The following is a 21011-nucleotide window of genomic DNA, read 5'->3' on the forward strand; positions in this document are numbered from 1 at the left end:
AAAATTATCCCTCCCCTGAACAAGCAACTAGTAATTTCACATAAATAAATATGTATGTACTACATATGTATGTTTGTGTGAATGCAAGCTACTTATACATACATATGTTTTACTGCAGGGTAAGTGCACTACTTATGTACATATGAAGATATCAAATTTCACTCCATATTTCCTCGCTAACCCCCCTTCATTGTTGAGCATGACCGCAGAAAAATGCACATATGTATGTACATATCTCATTGAAATATGAAAGTGAAAGCCATTATAATCATGTCTGTCCGATTGAATATTTTCACGTTCGAAAACGGAGTTTGTAGATTTCAACATTGCAATCACTTCTGACTAATTACTTGGTTTTACTTGGACTTGAGCAGCCAGCGTTGATGCCTTGAAAGCAATGGCACAGTAGCAGGGAATGTTTGTTTATACATACATACATACATATGTACGTACATAACTCATAAATGGAGTATTTGTCATGGAGATCATGACGGACGGACGGCATGCATGCGAAATGAGCGCTGACATTTTGAGATGAAAATGTGAGATTTCGCCGCAGACAAGTATCCGCGCCAGAATACCTACTAACGATTGACGAACGTCTTTGTCCGAGTGCAATTTGCTAAGAAATGCTAATTATGTGTATATATGTATGTATGTATGTATGTTTGGAGTATGCATTTCTGCATGTATTTCATTGCTCTTTTCGTGGTCCAACTTGGTCCAACTGCTGGTTACTTGCATGCCATTTATTGCACTCTTATAAACATTCAAACACGTTGTACATACTACTACAAATGTACCTATGGATGTAGGTATGTAGGTATGTAAATATGTTTGCGCCTTTATTTATTTATGACTTTTGCATTTTCTGTTTATCGCCTTTTTTCTTTCGAATGCACAATCTTTTCGGTGTGCTTAGTGGTTATGGCGCATCGTTTGCTTATAAACATACATACATACATATATACTACATATGTATGTATTTACGTATATTTATTTTGCTTTGCTCATCTCGCTCTTTCAACTCATTTAGCATCACTTGCTGAAATCCGCTGACGCATCATCTGATGACGACGGCGGCTGGTTGTATTCGTCCGTCTTACCGCCGCCGCAAAGGAACGACGAGGTGACTGGCGAATGGGCCACTGAAGCAAACGGCGACAAAAACAACAGCAGCAACAGCAACAGCATCACCTGCATAGTCATCGATGGAGTCCAGTCGTCGGCCGTGTCATCCAGCACAGCAGTAACGACAACCATCGCGAGGACCATTGCCATCGCCAGTGACGACTCAGACAAGGAGAACAAGGAAGCCCGCGCCGCAACACTAGCTGCGGCCGCACTCATCGTCCCTCAAGTTTCAGATATCAACTCATCGTCATCGTCGCAAGGTGGCACACAAATCGCACACGCCGAAATTCAGTTGACTGCTGCTGCACAACCAACAACAACAAAACTAGCAACAGCGTCGTCTGCAGCACAGCAGTTTGTGGCCAAAAGCGGCGTCATCAGTTGCGGCAGTGGCAGCAGCAGCAGCTACAGCACCAGAAGTAGCAGCTGCTCCTCCAACGATTTGCTCACCGAGACAACGTCGGCCACCAACACTACGCAAATCACACAAATGCATTTCCAACGCTTGCATCGCACGGAGATGGAATTGCAAATCGATGGCAACTGTAACAAATCCGAACAAATGACGGAGGCGCGTGCAACCAGCGGTGGTGGTGGTGGTGTAACCACCAACAATTCCCATAATAACAACACAAATCATAATAATAACAATAATAATGATGTTAACAACAACAACAACAGAAACAAGGACAACAGTGCCAACTCTAACGCCAATAATAATCAGCAGTATGCTGCTGTTATGATGCACCAAAGGCAACAACAATGGCCATTGCTGCAACCACAGCATTGCGAGCAATTCGATATTTCCAATGGAAATGGACAAAAGGTGACTGACCTCGTAAACATTTTATAGTCTAAACATACATATGTACATGGCATAGGTATTTTTTGTTTTTTTTTTTACATTACGGACATATCGGATTCTTTTCTAATTGGAATTTCAAGAAAATGGACTGATAGTGATCAAATCGTTTGAGTCTACTTAACAAATAGAGAAATCTTTAACTAATTCGCTAGCCGACGAATTAGGCGCAGGTCACAGAATTAATACTCATCAATTGGTTATGGGCTTCTTATGCATCAAAAAAATACGTAATTGTTCAAGTTAGAAAATAACGATCTATGTAAACCAGTGGTCGGCAGGCCATAGCTCACTAGGCGCTCTCTGAGCATATCCCTGCAGTGCGGGGGAGCGACTACAGGACTGATGAAATACTTGCCGTGTATTTCAGCGATTACGTTTACAAGGCAACGTCCCAGGCGGTAGTCGCCATCGACTCTCTCTGCATTACCAGGAGTTACTTGCGTGATTTATGCACGCCCCTTTTCCGACTGGTTCGATTCTGCATTACCATGCGCACTACTAGGGCTTAATAATAGCCCGATCTAGTCGATTTTGACAAATGGTTAAAAAGATGTCCGTGTACCTGGTTTCATTCGGATATCTCTAAATCTGTGGAACTAAATAGTTTGAATTCAAAAAGAATGATGGGTATGGATAAATCGACTCAGCTCGTCGCCCCGCTCATTTTGGTATAGGGTGTAAAAATGACAGTGCAGATGGCAGAACGCCAAAGGCAATCCCTTCAAGGTACATGATCCATACTGCCTTTATGTACCTCCAAACATACAGACCTTCTAACTAAAATCATACATCTTTAAATTGCATTGAGTAGTACCTACCCGTATACAGTTGTATGTGTTTACTTACATATGTATGTATGTGTATGTATGAACTGGAAGATTTAAAGTTTTCAATTTGTTTTCTCTCTTTCAGATTGAACTGCCGTATTCGGTTCGTTGCCGCGCTAAACACGGTGTTCCTTCAACAAATAAAACTCAAAAGAAACATAAACAAACGCAGCAGTCGGAGGCCAGAAGAGGTCTATTGCCTCCCCGCTCGCCAAATAAGTCGACGAAGGCGCCACAGTCGAAAGCGCGTGAAAGTGACGACGCCAGTGCAATTAACGTCACAAAGGTAAACGAAATGAAACATATTTACTAAAGAATTAAGCGTTATCTTTTTTTTTTTTGTAACTGAGGCTACAATTGAGGCTGAGTTCTTTCTCGTAGACCATTTTCTGGTATAATTAAGAGTACATATTGGCAATCGTAGTATACATACATATATTTTCATAAATGGGATTTTTCGGCTTAAATATTTATATTTCTCAATGCCAGCTAAAGTGGGAAGGGTGGCTTTAATATAACTTACAATGTGCACTGTAGGCTTGTCCTAGCCATTAATGAAATTAAGATTGTAGAATGAACACGAAAGGGATACTTTTGATGCCAGGAGCTTATGAAACCATGGGGAATTTGTTGATTTTTTTATCACATCCGCTTGTACATCGGAGATGAGCCGTCTACTCAAGATCGTCTCGAAAGTCGCGTTGGTCTCGGCTATCTGCCCATGCAAGCTGGCTTCGCTTGATGTTCCGATAACTAATGAACTCGCACAAAAGACCATTTTAGAATAATAAACGTCTCGTCCTTCTTATTGGAGTTACTAGAGCACATATTGGACACGTAGATACGGTCCTTCAACAACATTTGTCAGAAGCAGTTGCCTCATTTCTCCAGTAATTTGGGAACTTGTAATTATTTTCACCAAAAGAGGAAATAAAACTCTTAGCTGAGAGTTTTGCAGTAAGAGTTCTGCCACCAATACTATGGAATATCGTTGTTGACAGCTTACTTTACGAAAAAGAAAGCCGTGGCGGAAAGGGAGTAGGCCGTGCCGGTGGAATTGTCGTACTGGACACTGGCAAACACCCAAGAACACTGATTAACCTTTTAGATGGTTTATTAAAGCAAGCTTTCTAGCTGAGCGAGACGTAGAAAATAATTATTGGCAGTCACTTTTTCATAGACCTATGTAGATCAGCGAGGCCCGTTCCGGTCAATTCTTTAAGACAGATTCAAAAAGGTTTCTGCTGTACGAGTTGGTTAGAAAATTTGCAGCTTTTGTATGAGTGGGCTTTGAATTTTTGAGTTTTCCTAGCTAATTTCTTCGATTTTTAATTTGTTTACTGTTTTACATCCCCAGCTACCGCGAAAAGCTTTCATGAACATCCCTGTCTCAGATGATCTGAAATTGGTGCAGATTAGGGACACCTCATAATTTTTACTGGGTACCAACTAGTTTTAGGGGGACGTAAAAAACCCCAGCTGTGTCACAAACTCGTAAAGTTTAAGCGAGTCTCATAAAGCTCTCTGGGGCTACGCTTTCATGCCGTGGTCTCTGTTAGATAAGCAGCGTGTCACCTTTAATGATTGGGCTGTGCAATAAAATCGCGACGTGTTGTAATCTTTCTCGCTGTCATCAAGCGTGTGGTATGTGGTCCACAGCTGGTGGTCCTGAGCTATGTTGTTTCTGTTTTTTTTTTTAGGTTTTTCTTTCGCAAAACAAATTAGCTTTCATGCGTGCGGTTTGGGCAGCTAGCTAGAGGCGCCAACGGTGGGCTTGGCTTGCGGTCTTGACAACTGATCTAACACATTTGCTCAACTGCCAACAAAAGCAACATGCGAGCACTTGAAATATGTACAACAAAAGTGGTCGACGATTGGCGCTTTCACACATTTTCCAAGCAGAGCAACAAATTGCATGTCTTCGGTGCGTTTATGAAGCCAGAGTCTAATATTTAGCAAATTTCGAATCAAAAACAATCAATGCAACAAATTGTTTGGTAAATGGTGTATTGGCATCCATCGTTGCCTGTCCTGTGGCAAAAAGCGCGTAATTGGCAAGCTAGCTGGCGTACATTTGTCTTTATGCGGCTATATGCATATACAAGTTCGTATGCTAGTATGTATCTATGTAATAAACATATGTTGTATATACTTGTGGCACGCATGCGTGTAGACAGTGGCAGGCACAGTGAGTATGCGTAGCTGCTGCACCTGAACGGCCTTGGAAGCGTGTTCAAGGGGGCCAAGCCCACAATCGCGCACAATACTAAGCCCACCAGCGAATTGCGTATGTAAACTCACTCGTTTTATGTACCAGCGTGCATACGCTCATTCATATGTACGTGCGTTTACCTAAGATAAAAAACTAGTCGCTTTTCCATACAATGTATTTTACATACTACATACAGTATCGGTCATATCTATAGCACGCCATTTCAAAGTGATTTTTTCGCCAAAGGTGTTGCGGATTTCTTCCATATACAAATAAATTTTGTTTATTCATTATATGGAAGCCAATGCTAAAAAAAAAATTCTAAAAAATTAACGGTAATTCGTAGGCACTTGAAATTTGCACATTATCAGACTAAAATTGAAGGGGCTAAAAAACTGTGTACTCAAAAAAATTCTAGCACTTCCGAGAAAAAAGTTTGAAATTTATGTGAAAATTTGTTGCACTTTTTTGTAGCTTTCTACAAATTATTAAGCTTGGGTTTGTATCGGGTTTGTCTGAGAATGAACTACATTTTAATTGAAAATTCTTAAAAACTAATAAATAAACATAAGTGGCACACAATATCACTTTGAAATGGCGTGCTATAGATATGACCGATACTGTATGTATGTATGTATGTGCATACGTCAGGTGCCTTGCAGCTGATTTATTGGCATCAGCTTTTCAACTATCTACCAATTTGCACCATCCTTAACACGACGCGAATTTGTTGAACTTAATTTGCATTTGAATTGGCTCCACTACGAACTGACCAAAAAAATATGTGTCGGCGTGACCAAAGCAGTTGTCGGCGAATGGAATGGACTACGTGCGTATACTTGTAATTCGTATGCGTACATTGAGTTCTTTCAAAAATACACAGGAAAATAAATTTTTTGAAATTTCCCCGTAGTAGATAGTAAATTTTGAAATTTAAATATGCATTATAATTTTATTGGTGAAGATTTCTGAAGGGTAATATTTTGATTTGATCTTTAACGATTTTATAGTATTTCTACGAAAAAATTTGTTTTTTCCCATATGAAATATATGGAAAACTTGAAAGCTCCGGCGGCACGGCACGACAAAATGTTAATCGATTTCAATATAACAAAAAAAGATATGGGTCTCCTTATTTTTGATATTCTTCAGCTGTGGAAGGTGGCTGGAATTTTTTTTTTTTTACCACCCTAATGCACATGGTCCTTGGATATGAGTGTCAGCGTGGGCTAAGTTTTCTTATCTCTGTTCAACCTTCAGTTGAACTTGTCTCATTGGGTTGTCTTTGAATTTCTTTAAAAAACGATAGAGCTTGATTCACTAATGCCACTCACGCCAAGCGATCCCAGTAGGAAAATGTGTAATCAATTACCTTTATAACCTAAGGTTTATCGCATTATTGCATAGCAATACAACAACGCATTGCAAAAGTATCGAAAACGCAATGAAAATGGACAAAATACTGCGAAATATTACCACATCTGAAAAAAGCCATTGACCATAGCTTTTGAAAAAGAAATTTTTCTTAATTGGCACACAATAAGCTTTTCCGACTGGGATGTATCAAATTCTAATCAGATGACGAGATAAGGAAATGTTGAAACGATTATTTTTCCCGGTATAATATCTACAGTAGTGATGTGTTTTTACATACGTACGTATGGTTGTAATACCCTAAAATAAAAGTACTCATCAGCCGTCAGAACATTTGCTAGTTTATATTTATGTATATTCAAAATATGGCTCATAAAAATTTTAAGATTGTCTCTATAATAAATTCTTAGAGGATGGGGTAATTTTTTGAAATTTTTTGTTTCATTTTTTTTTATGGACCAACGTTTATTCATTTTCTGATAATAAGAGTAAAAATGCTTGAAAGATCTAAGATGTGTCACAAAAAACCAATTCAAAACATTAACTATTTTTCTTAATATTTTAATATTTTTTCGAAATTTGCATCAATTTGATACAAATGATGGATGCGGGTTAAGTCTTCAAAGACTTTTATTTTGAGACTTATGTTTATAATAAAAGTCTTTTGCTAATAATTATGAGTGCGAAAAAATTTTGTATATAGTCCGAAAGGGGTCCCAAACTAGCCCCGAACTGGCCCCCAACTAAACCTGAAATGCTCCTGAACAAGTCCCGTCTTTTAAGACTTAAACATTTTTTTCGCGCTCATAACTTTCTATGAAAAGACTTTTATAATATAAGTCTTAAAATAAAAGTCTTTGAAGTCAGTTCGAAAACGCTCTATCTCAAAAAACTTCTCAAGAACGCCCTATTTCAGAATTTAATTGAAAAACACCCTATCTCAAAATTCCGTTCCAAATCGCCTTATATCACTTCAAAATGTATTGAAAATATGCTGATATAGGGCGTTTTTGAATTGGCAGCTGAGATAGGGCGTTTTTGAAACGAATTCTGAAATAGGGCGTTCTTGAAAAGTTTTTTGAGATAGAGCGTTTTCGAACTGGCTGCCGAGATAGGTCGATGTTCCACTCAGCCATCGATATGTTCCCTGATAACTTTTGACTACGTGAACCGATTGCAATGATGCTTTTTTATTGGAAAGGTGTAATATTATATTTCGTCCCATATAAATTTGGCTTATGTAGTTCTGGAACTCGTTTCATTTTTATTATGACCGTATAAATTATATGCGTGCAAAACTTTTTACCAAGTACTTGAGTTTATATTGAAAGTGTGTATTATGTATGTAGTCCTGTGCGATTTTAACTCAATGTATGTATATTATGGTGGTCCTTACATGTAGGAAGCAAATTTTTACATCAGATTTTCTATGCCTCAACCCCTACGTCGATGCTACTATCGTCGAAGATGTCACATACAAAATTTTGGACCCGGTTGGAGACGGTTAAGGCGTGTCGCACAGGGGCAAAGTTCAGATTCCTCTATGGAGACTCAAACAATTAAAATTCGGTCAAAATTTATATGTGATATCTTCGACTTTAGTAGTATCGGTTTTGGGTATTAAATGAAAAAAAGTATTTTTAATTTTTTGAGTCTCCATAGAGGCATCTGGCTTTCGACCCCTTAGAGACACGCCTTAACCGACTCCAATCAGGACCAAAATTTATATGTAGTATTTTCGACTATGGTAATATCGATTTTGGGGGGTGAGACTGAAAATAATCGTTCGTTTGATTTTTTAAGGACCACCCTAATGTATATATACATAGTACATACATACATATGTACATATAGGACTTTTCCATCCTCTCTTATTGATAAAAAAAAACACGTGCCATCTCGATACTCACTTCTAAAAGCCTAAAAGACTACGTAACGACTTAACTTCAGTTAATAAAATTAAATTCTGTGCTTCAAATTAATTAACGCTTTAGTGGAATCAAGATAGAGTTTTTTCGAAGCTACGATCACAGACATTTTTCACAAACACTTACCAATTGGTCGTTCATTTTCAATTATCATCTTGAATGGCAAATAATTTCATAAAATTTGTATTTCGCTACACACAAAAGAAGATGTAAGATTAAGCGAAAGCCTGTTTATGAAGCTTAGTGGGCAGAAATCTATAGAAATATATACATAAGCTTCATACTTCAGTAGGCCAGGCAAAAACGATTAATTACTTTGTTACTCATGATTAGGCGTGTGATGTGCAGAGAGCCTTACCCCACGTCCCCACCTTCTACAGATTCTGTTAAAAAAGCTGTGTTAAGACGGAAATGTCAGGTGGAGACCGCAAATTTTCACTGTTAAACCATATCTGTCTTGCAGAATTTCTTAGCATTTCGTAGATATTAAGACACATTTAGTAGCAAATGAACAAAAACTCGAATTCGCATCTATATATATTTCAAAATGTTTCTGTAACACAAATGCGATAACATTAGCAATTAGTAGCTCCGATTAATAACAGTTCGGGCATGAGATTTTCGCTTGTAGCCATTCTGAGCGGCGAATAAATATTCCCAATCTGATATGCATCCATACTTAGCCGATTAGTGGCCAAGGCAGTGCTGCAGCAAACACACAAAAATTATAATTGAAGATAAATAAGCAAATGCAAGCAAAACGTGAAACACTTTGAATTAGAACTCAGGTCCCAGTGTTTAATTGTGATTGTGAATCGACTTTTGTTAGCTTATCTTATCAAGCAAACGCCCTGAATTCAGCGGCATAAATAACGCTCATAATTATTAATATTTGCGTGTGTTTTTCGCACCCCTTTGCTGCTGGTTTGCTTTTAACGAAGTCAAAATTGATTATGAAGGAAAACCAACACATTTGCAACTCGATTGCCATTCGAATCGCCAACTCTTCGGTGTCTCGCTGCCAAGTCATACAGCTGTCGTTTAGTCTGCTCCATTTCATTGTGAAAGTTGTGCAAAAATTTTGCAGAAAGGAAAACCAACCGCGTCAGCAGTATTCCACAGTATTTGAAAAAAACTAAAATAAAATAAAATAAAATAAAAGATAGCAATAATAAATACAAAAAAACAACCAAAAAATATATAATTCGTATAAGACTAACACTGGGCTAAAAATAAAATATTGGTGAGCCAATTATTTTAAAAAAACTGTTCGAGCGATGAATCGCATATTCAATTTTCTTAGTTGCCCGCAACTCGAGATACTCGATTCCGATTTCGGTTTTGTTTCGGTTACGGTTTCTGTTTCAGTTTAATTTGCGTGCGCCTGAGCAATTAAGTTAGACAACCAATCACGGGATCAGAGTTTTCATATTTTAGAAGGCATACATATGTATGGGTGTACACTGTACATACATATGTATTTGTTAATAGGAACACAATGCCAGGGGCCCTGCTGCATTGGTTGATTGGTTATTTTAAAAACTGAAATGAGAAATTTCAGCTGTCACCGCCACTGGATGTCAGGCGATCTTCGTACTCCACACAACGTCTGGATCCATTTACAATTGGATTTCCTTGTGATTGCGGCCACACTATTTTGCATACACATACATACACACATACACACGCTTTTCAATTTGCTAGAATAAGGCAATTTTCGGTGGCAGTGCAAATCGCAAAATTGCAACTGCCAAATCGCTTTGCGTGCAGTCGCCAGTGTGGGGCCTACGAGTGCCTACATACATACATACGTACATACATACGTGTCTACGTAATGTATAGATATGCATTGGAGTTTTGTTTTGTGGCGAACTTCGGTGCTCAGTGGCTTAATTGGCGATTGTGTCGAGCGACCAAGTCCAAGTATGTCCAATGGTTTAACTAATAATTGTAATTAATTATCACAGCCGCCCAATCGCACATTTGTCTGCTGCTGCTGCTGCTGCTGCTGCTGGTGATGTTGGTTAGAGGTTGTTGGTTGTTGGTTGTTGGTTGTTGGTGGTTGTTGCTCGCAGTTATATCGATGACTTGTTTCCTTTCCTTTGTTTCCGTCTTGTACGTCCTCTTGTTGCCTATTTTCTCTTTGGCCACTGATTTATCAATTGCACGCTTAGGCGTTCACCATTGCCAACGTTAGCAATTATTGTCTTGGTCATTTTCGAATTTTCGTTCGCTTTTGAAAAATTGCTTCCGTTCATTGTCGTCGCCTGCAAAACATTCAAGTAACGCAGGTTTAGCCACTTTTATGGTGTTTTTGTTATTGTTGCAAATGGTTTTATTAGCACAACATTAAATGGACACCAGATACTATATATGTACATATGTATGCACTCTCGTATGAATGTATGGATGTATGTGCATACATTAGTTGCATTTATTTACAATTCCAAGTGCAATTAAATAGCGTAATTGCTCTGCAATAAACTAAAGGACAGCTTACTGTGTGATGTTTGATTTGAAGTGCGAACAAGCAACGAAAATTAGTTGCAAACATAGGTGTATGTATGCATGGGCGTAGACAGGTAGGGGCAGAGGGGTGCTCGAGCCCCCCCTAACTTTCAAATTTTCCTTATATATCTATAAAATAGTGCCCTGAAATGCCAGCTTAATGGGGTCGAGCCCCCTCCCCCCCTAAATTTCATTCTGGCTACGCCGATGTATGTATGTACATGCATATGTACATATGGACGTGTATACCTTTCAATCAGGCCCCGTAAACCAAAAAGCTACGAAGAGACGCCACCTCTTCGGTGAGCTACTTTTCAGCTTAGAACTGTTCATGTGGGTGATAATGGTAAGATGGTAGTTCTGTTTGTGCGGCGGGTCCTGCTTTTGGTCTAGAGCAGATTTTTCGACTCGTTTTGCCAGGTTTCGTCATGTTAGAAACCTCTTTTTTTAATCTGCGTGCGGAAATAGGTACTTTTTTTCAAATCCACTTTTATAAAAATTTCTACATACCGCCGGCTGTTATAGGTGAATTTACTTCAGGAATAAACATTTAAGGGCTATTTTCAGCTCTCAAGAAAAATCACAAGAAATTTTTTTCTTAGGCTTAGAAAATAGAATTTTGTAGATTTATGATTTTTTGAGTGACTATTTTTGACGCGATTTCAAAGATCGAATAAGATCTATGAAGAGTATATTAAAATGGTTTATAAAAATTTATTGTCGGACTAGGCTTGTTGGGATTTTTTATCGGGTAATTTTTTTAAATTTTGATCATCGATAAATTCCACAATTTCAAAATATGTAGTACTATCAAAAATTGAATCTATTTTTAAATAAACTCATAGCTCATTTATTGCAATCGCATAAAAATTGTGTCGAAGTTAGGCGACTTTTCTTAAATACGGCCTTGAATTTATATTGTGTGTATGTACCGTACTTTCAGATTTTTTGAGTTCATCAATATTTGTTCAAAATTGATATATACAATCGCTCTTTAGCAAAAAAGGGGGTTTTGCAGAAAGTTTAGGAAAATAGGGATGGCACCGCCCACTTACATACATATATGATACATATACATGCGTATCTCAAAAACTACTTAACCGATCTCGACCAAATTTGATATACACATTTTGCTTAGCCTCCTTAAGTACCGTATTGAATATTTTTGAAATTGGACAAAACCTACTCCTCCTAAAATATTGCTAGCTTTGAGCTTTTTGAAATTACCGTTACGTTGGTGGACCCGTGGTTTTTGTCCGATTTCAAAAATTTTCAAATTTGGCTGAGATCGGTCGAGTAGTTTTTGAGATACGCATATATGGTATATGTGGGCGATGCCACCCCCATATCGATGGTCAAAATAAAAAATCCCAACAAGCCTAGCCCGTCGATAGATTATTTACCACTTTAAAGGCCAACATATCCTCTTCGCAGATAATATTCGATCTTCGAAATCGAATCAAAAATAGTCATTCAAAAACACGTAAATCTACAAAATTCTATTTTCTGACATAAATTGAAAGGTCGCGACCTTTAAAAAATCTATAATAATAGGCAATAATATTTCTCATAAAACGAATAAAATTAGGGGGTAGGGTCTTGAAATTTCCAAAAAAAACTTTTTCGATGGACACCCTAATGTACATATGTATGTATATGCAATCGTAAATTTTAAATTTCAAAATTTATTATTTAATTGTTTCAGCACATAACGCTAGATCTGAGGTACCAAACAAAATTCACTGAAGTGTGTCAGATTTGGCATTAGCGCGCTATGTAGCACAGGGGGCTATTGTTATTTTAATTTCTATTGTGGCCGACCTTCTCCATGTACATTCGTTTATAAAATTAAATGGCTAACTTTGCGCTCTATTTCTTTTCTGCATAACAGTCCTACTTCGGTTAATTTACATTGATGCATATGTGCATACATATGTACATACCATATTTACATAAATAAATACAAACATAATTTTCACAGAAAAGCAAAAAAAAAAGATTAAATTAAATACATATCTACATACATATATATGTACATAACAAACACTTTATTTGAAGTTTCATTACATACATATTTATATCTATACAGAGGAAAACCTTAAAACGTACAGTATGGGCCTTTCTACCCGCGCAGCTCATTAAAATGCACAATTGTATAATTACCTTCCTCTATAGCTGACGTAGATAATAGCGGTAATAAATTTATTTACGAGATAAAAAGCTGAGTTTTTGTCGCGACGTATAGCAAATACATTAATTTGGGCAGCTAGATATATGTATGTATGTATGGGTCTCAAGCATTCGGTCCCAATTTCTACCCAAATATGTAGTCTACGACTGCATAGGAGTACATACATACATAGTTCCATATTATGCAGCGGACATACATATTTTCTTAGCATAGTTTTAAGGTTCATTTGTATTTAAATTCATTTATGTATATCAGCGGTGGGTTAACTTAAATACTTCTGTGGGATGACGGAAAATCCTTCCACATGCATCATACTCCTACTCTTTCGAAAACACCAACAGGTAGGTAGTATTTAAAGTACTTGTTTCGATACTAAATAACTAAATACTTAGTATTTACATAGATATGCCTAAGCACTAAAGTAAAAACGATTTTTAATTATGTAAATATTTAGTAGAGGACTAATTATTACACGATTTAAGGCCGCCTCACACTGGCCCGTTGCGGTACAATTTCGTACGATACATGAGTCGGTACATATATATACAAAATGGCCTAAGTTCACAGACGAAATTTTTCCAGTTTTTTGTTGCAATTCATACACACTGACCGGCCTAGTAAATAGTTTAAAGTAAAGCAATGTAGTAGGTTAGTTCGGTAAGGTGGCAGCCCCGTGTAACCGGATCTCACTTAGACAATTAAAGCAATGTTACTAATTGATGTCGATAATATTAATAAAAAGACATTTAATATTAACGATATATATATTCAAAGGTGACTAAGTCCTAGCGTAAGTTTAAATGAAAATATTTAAATCAAAATTGCTTATGATTATGAATTTTTGCTTCAAAAGTAACTACTAGTCCATATGGATTTTTCAAACGTAAAGACTTCTTTATTTCAAATATGGATTAACTTTCCATTCGGTTGTTTTCTTCGCAAAATACTTCCAAGTTTTATTACTTAGTAAGTCGTAAGTATCTACCATCTACATAAAATACTTGAAATTGAATTGAAAATATTTTGGTATTATCTAAAAGATAAATTATTATTATACTTTTGCATTTAGTATTTTCAAAGATCAAACTCTCAAATATTTGTGTAATTAAGTACCTACTTAGTATTTCACAAAATGTTACCCATCACTGATATTATACATACATACATAAGTGCTACGCGTCTGTGTGTGTGTTAAACATAGAATCAAACAAAGTTTAGACTGCAAGTGTTTTTTAGTTATTTCTAATTGATGCTCAATTTGTTATCGCTCATTATTCCTAGCTGAGAACCGGCAGCAGGCGATAAGAAATGCCGCTTAACCTGCTCGCCCTTTCGGTCCACCACTTTTAAATAAATATCTAAGTTATACACTTGATTTTCGCACACACACAATGGTCACTCGCAACTCCTCAATTTCCCATGCCGATTCGCTGATAGGGCGATACGCTCTCCCGCTCACTTGATAGTCAGACTGCGATTTTATCGCAACTCTCTTTTTTGTTGTTGATTTTTCGACTGATCGACTGATTCTTTGTGTGTAATTTTGCTTTCAGGGTAAACTCTCGCATGAATCAATCAAACAGCTGGTACTTGAGGCAGAGCATTTAGTACGTGACGCCGAAGCGTTGAAGACGCCGAGCAAGCAGAAACAGAAGCATTCCGTCATCAAATTATCGTCAACGGTGAAAAAACGAGAGGTGATCATGCCAGGCCCGATCAAACAACGTGTCCAAGTAAGTGGTGCCGCAAACATTTCCCAATTTCTCTATTTAATCACGCGATTTTCTTTTCACAAGGAATGGCTGGAGCACCAACCATCAACGCCTACCCAATTGCACAGAAATCCCACAGATGAGTTGCATAGCAGCACAAATGCAAAAGCAGGCGATGACTGTGAAGCTTCGGGAGAAGCATCGGAGACAGACTCCGTTCCGCAACCTGGCTCGGATACATCCGAGGGGCTCACTGATTCCATAGCTACCTGCATGCAGACGAGCACAAACTCTTTTGGTGGCAATTCCACTGAATGCTTCGGAGGTTCTACAGAACCTATACTCAGTCCAACGACTGTACTGGGCTACGGAAGCAGTAATCAGAGCTTGAACGTAAAGATTGTTAAGCGGGCACAGACACGCCGCAAATCGGAACGACCGTGGTCGGTGTCGTGTTTGTCGCAACTGACCACCGACACAGTGCAAACGGCGACAGCTGTGGCGACAGTAAGCAACGTACAGACCGGCCTCGCCACTCACTCGATTAGTGAGTCGGCGCTGGACTCTCTATCGCCTGGCCGCCAACGCGCCTCCTCCTCGTCCACCACCAATGTTACCCAAGTAAAAGCGTGCAATAGTAAGGGTTCATTGAAACGGCGCAAAACGCGCAAAAAGAAAATGTCCATTGGTGCGAATATTGGACTAGTTACACCAAACGCACATTCTGCTGGGCACAAAACGCCTGACTCCGGGTCGGAGCACACCGCCGAGGTGCCACGCCTCGCCCAAACGCTACTCATGAAGTCGTGTGAATCCATGTCGGCTCAACAAATTCGCGAGATAACGAACGCGCTATTGAGCCTGCAACGCGGTAGTGGCACAATGTCAAACGAGGGCGCCATGGGCGGCAGCAGCGGTGCCACGCAACACTCATTGGGACAGCCACAGCAGCAGCAGTACGAAATTCAGCATCAGCAGCAGAACGATAGTGGCGGGGAGGCTCAATTAATGAAGCCCAACTTCCGCGTGGGCTCCTATACCACGGCGTACATGCGCAACGAGAAACGGTTGGGCTCGTTAGCGGCTTTGGCCACATACATGAATGACGAAGAAGAAGAACAGCAAGGAGGTTAGTACGGCTGCGTTGGTTGGCTTTACTTGCCTACATACATATTCGCTACGCAGTGTCAATGTTCTAAAGTTGGTTTTGTTGCACTAAAATTATTTTACGAATAGCTTTGATATCATTTTTCTCACTTATCGAATGCAATTATTTCTAACACTGCAATGTCTTTTGTGTTCTAAGCTGCCACACCAGTGCCCCAGAAGCACCGAGGTATCTACACCCTTTGTAGAAATTAGAATTTTTGCCTTTGTGCGAGTAATCGACTAAAAAAATTTGTATGTGTACGTATGTATATGCGTATGGCCACAGGCATAAGTTGTATCTATATATATGCACATATGTATGTATATTAGGGCGGGTCAGTTTGTATCAGAGAATTTTCAGACGATGCGCGTATATCATAGAAGAATTCTACGTGTAATTCTAAACAAATTTGCCGAAGAAACCATGGGTCTAAAATCAATTTTGAGTTTGTCAAATTGCGTAAATAGGTTTCTTAGCATTTTGCTGTAGCAGTGTTACCGCTGAAAATTTTTCGAAAGTCGCAAAAAAGTGTCAGCCGAAAAAAAGTGTCTTCAAGTCATTCAAATCGTTTATATTTACCATGTATGTAAAGACGTATCATTATTTTACCTTTCGAAACTCAGTAGGGTATATTCATAGTCGAAATAAAATCGACTCTAACATTAGTATTAGCTTTTTTCAACGGAAAATCTGCCAAAAAACTGCTTAGAGTAAACTTTATTTCATCTATGACTATTCGCCCAAAATTTTTAATAAATTGTCAAAAATAGTTTTTTCTCTTAAAATAATAACATATTGATGAAGGATATATTAAAAAGACGCAATATGCATATTTTGCATTTAAAAAACAAAATTGCAGTTAAAAATTACTTACATCTTAAATAAATAATAAATTTAACACAAATAAAGTAAGGGAAATGCTAAGCTACAAAAACGGTGCATTAATTCATGCTATTTCTGGACATATATTCGAAAAATATTTGACATAATAAAGAGATTGAAATCAGTCCAAATCTGGCCAGAGGTGTAATTTTTAAATGCCTTTGAAAAGTAAATACTAAAAGCATTTTAAAAACGTAAGAAAAATATAATTTACGAAGGAATTGTCAAAATATGCAGATAGAATTTTAAATCAAAGAAAAGGGCAAAACGCGCATGATTTTTTGGAAAAGTGTCAAAATAAGCCTATTTTTAAAAGGTCGGTGTCAAGGGGCATCGATCTCTAAAAAGTGTCAATTTGACACTTTAGTCGCACAACGGTAACACTGTGCTGTAGTGTCGTTAAAAAGTGCTTACATTTTGTATAAAAACATGCTATAAGGGGTTACTGCATTTATCTTTTTCTTCAAATTTCCACCAGAGTGTTGCAACAGTGAAAGTTTTCTTCCAAACCTATTTTCGCAATTTGGCAGACTCCAAACTGATTTTTGGCCCATTATCTCTTCGGCAAATTTGCTTAGAATTACACGTAGAATTCTCCCTTGCTATTCGCGCATAGTAAAACCAAACAAAACAAAAAAATAAAATAAAATAAGATAAAAATTACCGCCCTAATGTATATCCTATACATATTTATTTAAGAATATAGATTTCCACATGCAAGTGGCTATGGGTAATATGTATACACACATATATATGTATGCTTAAATTTATTTTAATATACATATGAGTTCTATATGTTTGTTTCTAACAAAAACAAAACTTAAAAAGAGCCCAATTAATTTGAATTTCATATTCCAATACAGATTACACCACCGGCACTGACGATCACCACAGCAGTTTCTCGGAAACGGCCTGGGACAACTATCAAGAGAAATATAACTCGGAGAACTACTCTGAGGGATTTGATTCGGATGCAGCCAGAAGGCTTATGGAATTTGGTGATGATTATCGGTAAGTATTTAAAGTATGAGGGCTCATCGTGAAAGCTTGCAGCTTCGGATCTTCAAATGCAAAGCAAAATATCGCTCGCGAAATAGATGTAGATCTCTTCAAAGCCTTCTTGGCATGGTGCAATTATGATCGTGAAGAACTTTAGGTGGCAAAAATTTCGAGCAACAACTGTCTGCATATATTATGTCCCTACAATTGGCCACAAATATGAAAATAAACTAAAAATAAATTTTGCTCTGCTAGAAATTTCATCGATTCGCAGTCAGACTGCTGTTCTTCGCTGTCAGCTGCCAACAACGTAGATTCACTATCGCCGCCACGTATGGACTCGTTGCAACAAACGGACACGAAAACTATCACACAAGACACAATCGCCAACAGTGTAGACCATGCCAGACGTCGCCGTGCACTTGACTTGGAATACGAAAGAAGACGCAAAACATTAGAGGTTCGTCGCAAATCATGCCAAGGTAAGCACAAAGCTTCTGCCCATAGAATTCGTTCATTAATTATATATTGCTAATCATTATTATTCACATTAAAGACTCATCTGAGGTACAGAACGCACGCGGTTCCTCCCTGTCCTTGTCAGCTTCTTCGGCCAATGTTGTTACTCCCAAAGGTGGCATTGAGAAATTGAATCAGCAACAGAAATGCGACTCGGCCAGTCGCAAATTGGAATTTGGCATGAGTCATTCAGCACAGTCCTTGCGTCGCACATCGGAAAGTGACACATCAACTCGTCGTCGTAAAGTGGATGACCGTCGTCGCTCTTCCCGCAACGTGGATAAATGCATCAAAGTGATCCCGGCCACTTCCTCATCCAGTTGTGATGACTCTGACGATGAAAAGGAAATGCGCAATTTACTGCAACAAAGCCGCAATCGTTTGGAAGACACTGGCGCATTGAAAATACGCTGCCACCTTTTGCGCCCTGAGGACTACGTAAGTTGATTATCCGATTTGTGCCTATTAGCTCACAGCCATCACAGGCAATGTATCCATGAATGTGTAATCGTTTACTTTCAATTCCAGACGGAGATCATCAGCACTTGCCGTGACAATATACGTTGTCTGGAGGCCGTACTCCGTGGTCCGCCTGGCACGGTGCTCTCTGCACAGTGTGCCGGCCAGACTAAAGGTGAGTTGGCTATTTGTATTCACCTCGATTGCAAGTGTGCGCCCATTACACGATTCATAGCGCGGACAATAGACTTTTTATCGGACGTTAGTAATATGCTGATGTACTTTACGCTTTATCGCTTTCTTGTAAGCACGCTAAAGAGTCTTGTACTCATTAGCCAACTGTAGCGTGCCATTTTTCAAAAGATTTTTTTAAATAACAAAAAACATCGCCCGCCAGCAGCGCACCTCTATTACATCTTTAGAATTGTGAATACTTTGTGACCTTATGGTTTTTAAAACTAAACAAATGTATTATTTTTACATTCCCACGCATGTATACATTCTTCATATATACATATTATGTAAGTTGCTATAATCGGTATTGTTTTTGCAGTATTGCATAAGTAAAAATACATAGATTTGTTAGAGAGGCGAGCCAATATGATTTACAAATATGAGTTTTAACTGTTATGCATTTGACAAGCATATTACGAATTTATCAAACTTTATATCATACTATCTTTTATTTTCTACCAATAAAGATGTTAAATATTTTGAAAACTGATTATTTCACGCGTTTGATTTTTATGTTCGTATGTAGTTTTGTTTTCTAGTTAGATTATTACTTTACTCGTTTAGTTTAATCTGTAGTGCTTGTTTCATTTTCCATGTGTATTGTCAAATGTACAACTAGTAAATTAGCTCATTACTTATCTGCATACTATTAGAACTTACATATATGTATGTACCAAAATACTAAAGAACTAAACTAACTCAAAAAGCTATGATAGGGTAAAGGGCACACACCTGTACTTCTTATATACTTATGTAAATATGTCTTGTAGTTTTAACTGTTTTGAACAAATTAACGACAACAAAAACTGAACAGAAACTAATATTTTTAGTTAATTGATTTAACTAACACTTGAATTGACTTTGGTGTAATAGATAACTGTAAACACTCAGATATGAGTCCATCTAATATCTGTAACTTCAACTGTTTAACTTCCTCGAGTGAGTAATCAACATTTTTATCAGTTCAAAGAATACAACGACTCATCAATATCAATTGTTTACACTGCGCTGCGCCATCGGTTTGGCCTCAAAAGAGTCCGTTGCCAGAACGGGTGGTGATTGTGTGCGCATTGAATAAAGGGGATATATTTTGTAATTTGTGGTGTAAAATGCAAAAAGGTGCAAATTTGTTTAAGATAAAGGAAAAAAGTATAGTAAGAACTTAAATTGTCTTAAATTATGCTATCAACAATATATTACATGTCATCGTTTAAAGTACAAAACCGCGTACGTCGTTCTGCAAAACCGCGTAACTGACATTAGCTTGCTAAAAATTGGATTTACTCACCGAAGTGTTTTTACTCTCTACAAAATAGTTTATGTAGCAACTTTACAACGAGGTTTTGCATTATCTTGATACGCGGTTTTGTACTTTAAACGACGATATGCACTTGCCCCCTTTATAGCTGCGCGCTTGTTATTGCGCTGGGAATATATGTATTTTTATTTTTAAAGAATGACGTAACTAATTAAATACAAAAACAGCACTTCAGTTTAATTTATTGGCAAATTCTGGCAACTGCTGTTTCACTGTTGAGTTCATAAACAAATATGCAAGCGAAGGGTGTCTGTTTTTTTTTTAATTTAAATTTCTTATTCCAACTCCATTGCGCAATTGTATAAGCAAAAAGTGGAAAGCAGCGGTAAACAAAATACTATAATTGGCAAAAATATTTGTATGATGTTTGTAGAAACAGCGGCCTTCCATCGCACTTCTTTCTGCTCTTTTGTATTTTTTGTTGTGTTAATAGAATTTTAGTTTTCATCCGTTTAATGCCAGGCGCCTATACAACTATGAAGTATATGCGTTCATACGTAAATACTTATATATGTACAAATATACAAAATTACATGTAGGCTTTATACACATCCATATATGTATATATTGTATGTATGTATGTCATAAATAAAAGCTTAACAGTGGCAATAAGTAAAGCTTCGAAAGCAATTTCCATTAAACTGTCCAATAAAATAAATTACCAAAGCTGGCATATTATATTAGGGTGGTCTGAAAGTT

The 21011-nt window shown here is 37.7% G+C and overlaps 1 protein-coding gene across 1 annotated transcript in view; it reads left to right on the forward strand.

Annotated features, from left to right (window-relative positions):
- Positions 1-19311, forward strand: part of LOC108365646 (uncharacterized) — a gene marked incomplete at its 5' end in the record, with an annotated part of 35306 nt that extends 15995 nt beyond the window's left edge. The window contains 9 exons of the mRNA XM_017619738.1: positions 1037-1960; positions 2912-3112; positions 14593-14772; positions 14836-15880; positions 16058-16087; positions 17647-17794; positions 18038-18264; positions 18339-18739; positions 18830-19311. Coding sequence (XP_017475227.1) covers positions 1037-1960; positions 2912-3112; positions 14593-14772; positions 14836-15880; positions 16058-16087; positions 17647-17794; positions 18038-18264; positions 18339-18739; positions 18830-19105 — 3432 coding nt within the window. The remainder of the gene's footprint in view (positions 1-1036; positions 1961-2911; positions 3113-14592; positions 14773-14835; positions 15881-16057; positions 16088-17646; positions 17795-18037; positions 18265-18338; positions 18740-18829) is intronic.
- Between the last annotated feature and the right edge of the window lie 1700 nt (positions 19312-21011).

This window comes from Rhagoletis zephyria, unplaced genomic scaffold (genome assembly GCF_001687245.7).
Source record: "Rhagoletis zephyria isolate East Lansing unplaced genomic scaffold, Rhagoletis_zephyria_1.1 Rzeph_scaffold_01945, whole genome shotgun sequence".
Lineage (NCBI taxonomy): Eukaryota > Metazoa > Arthropoda > Insecta > Diptera > Tephritidae > Rhagoletis > Rhagoletis zephyria.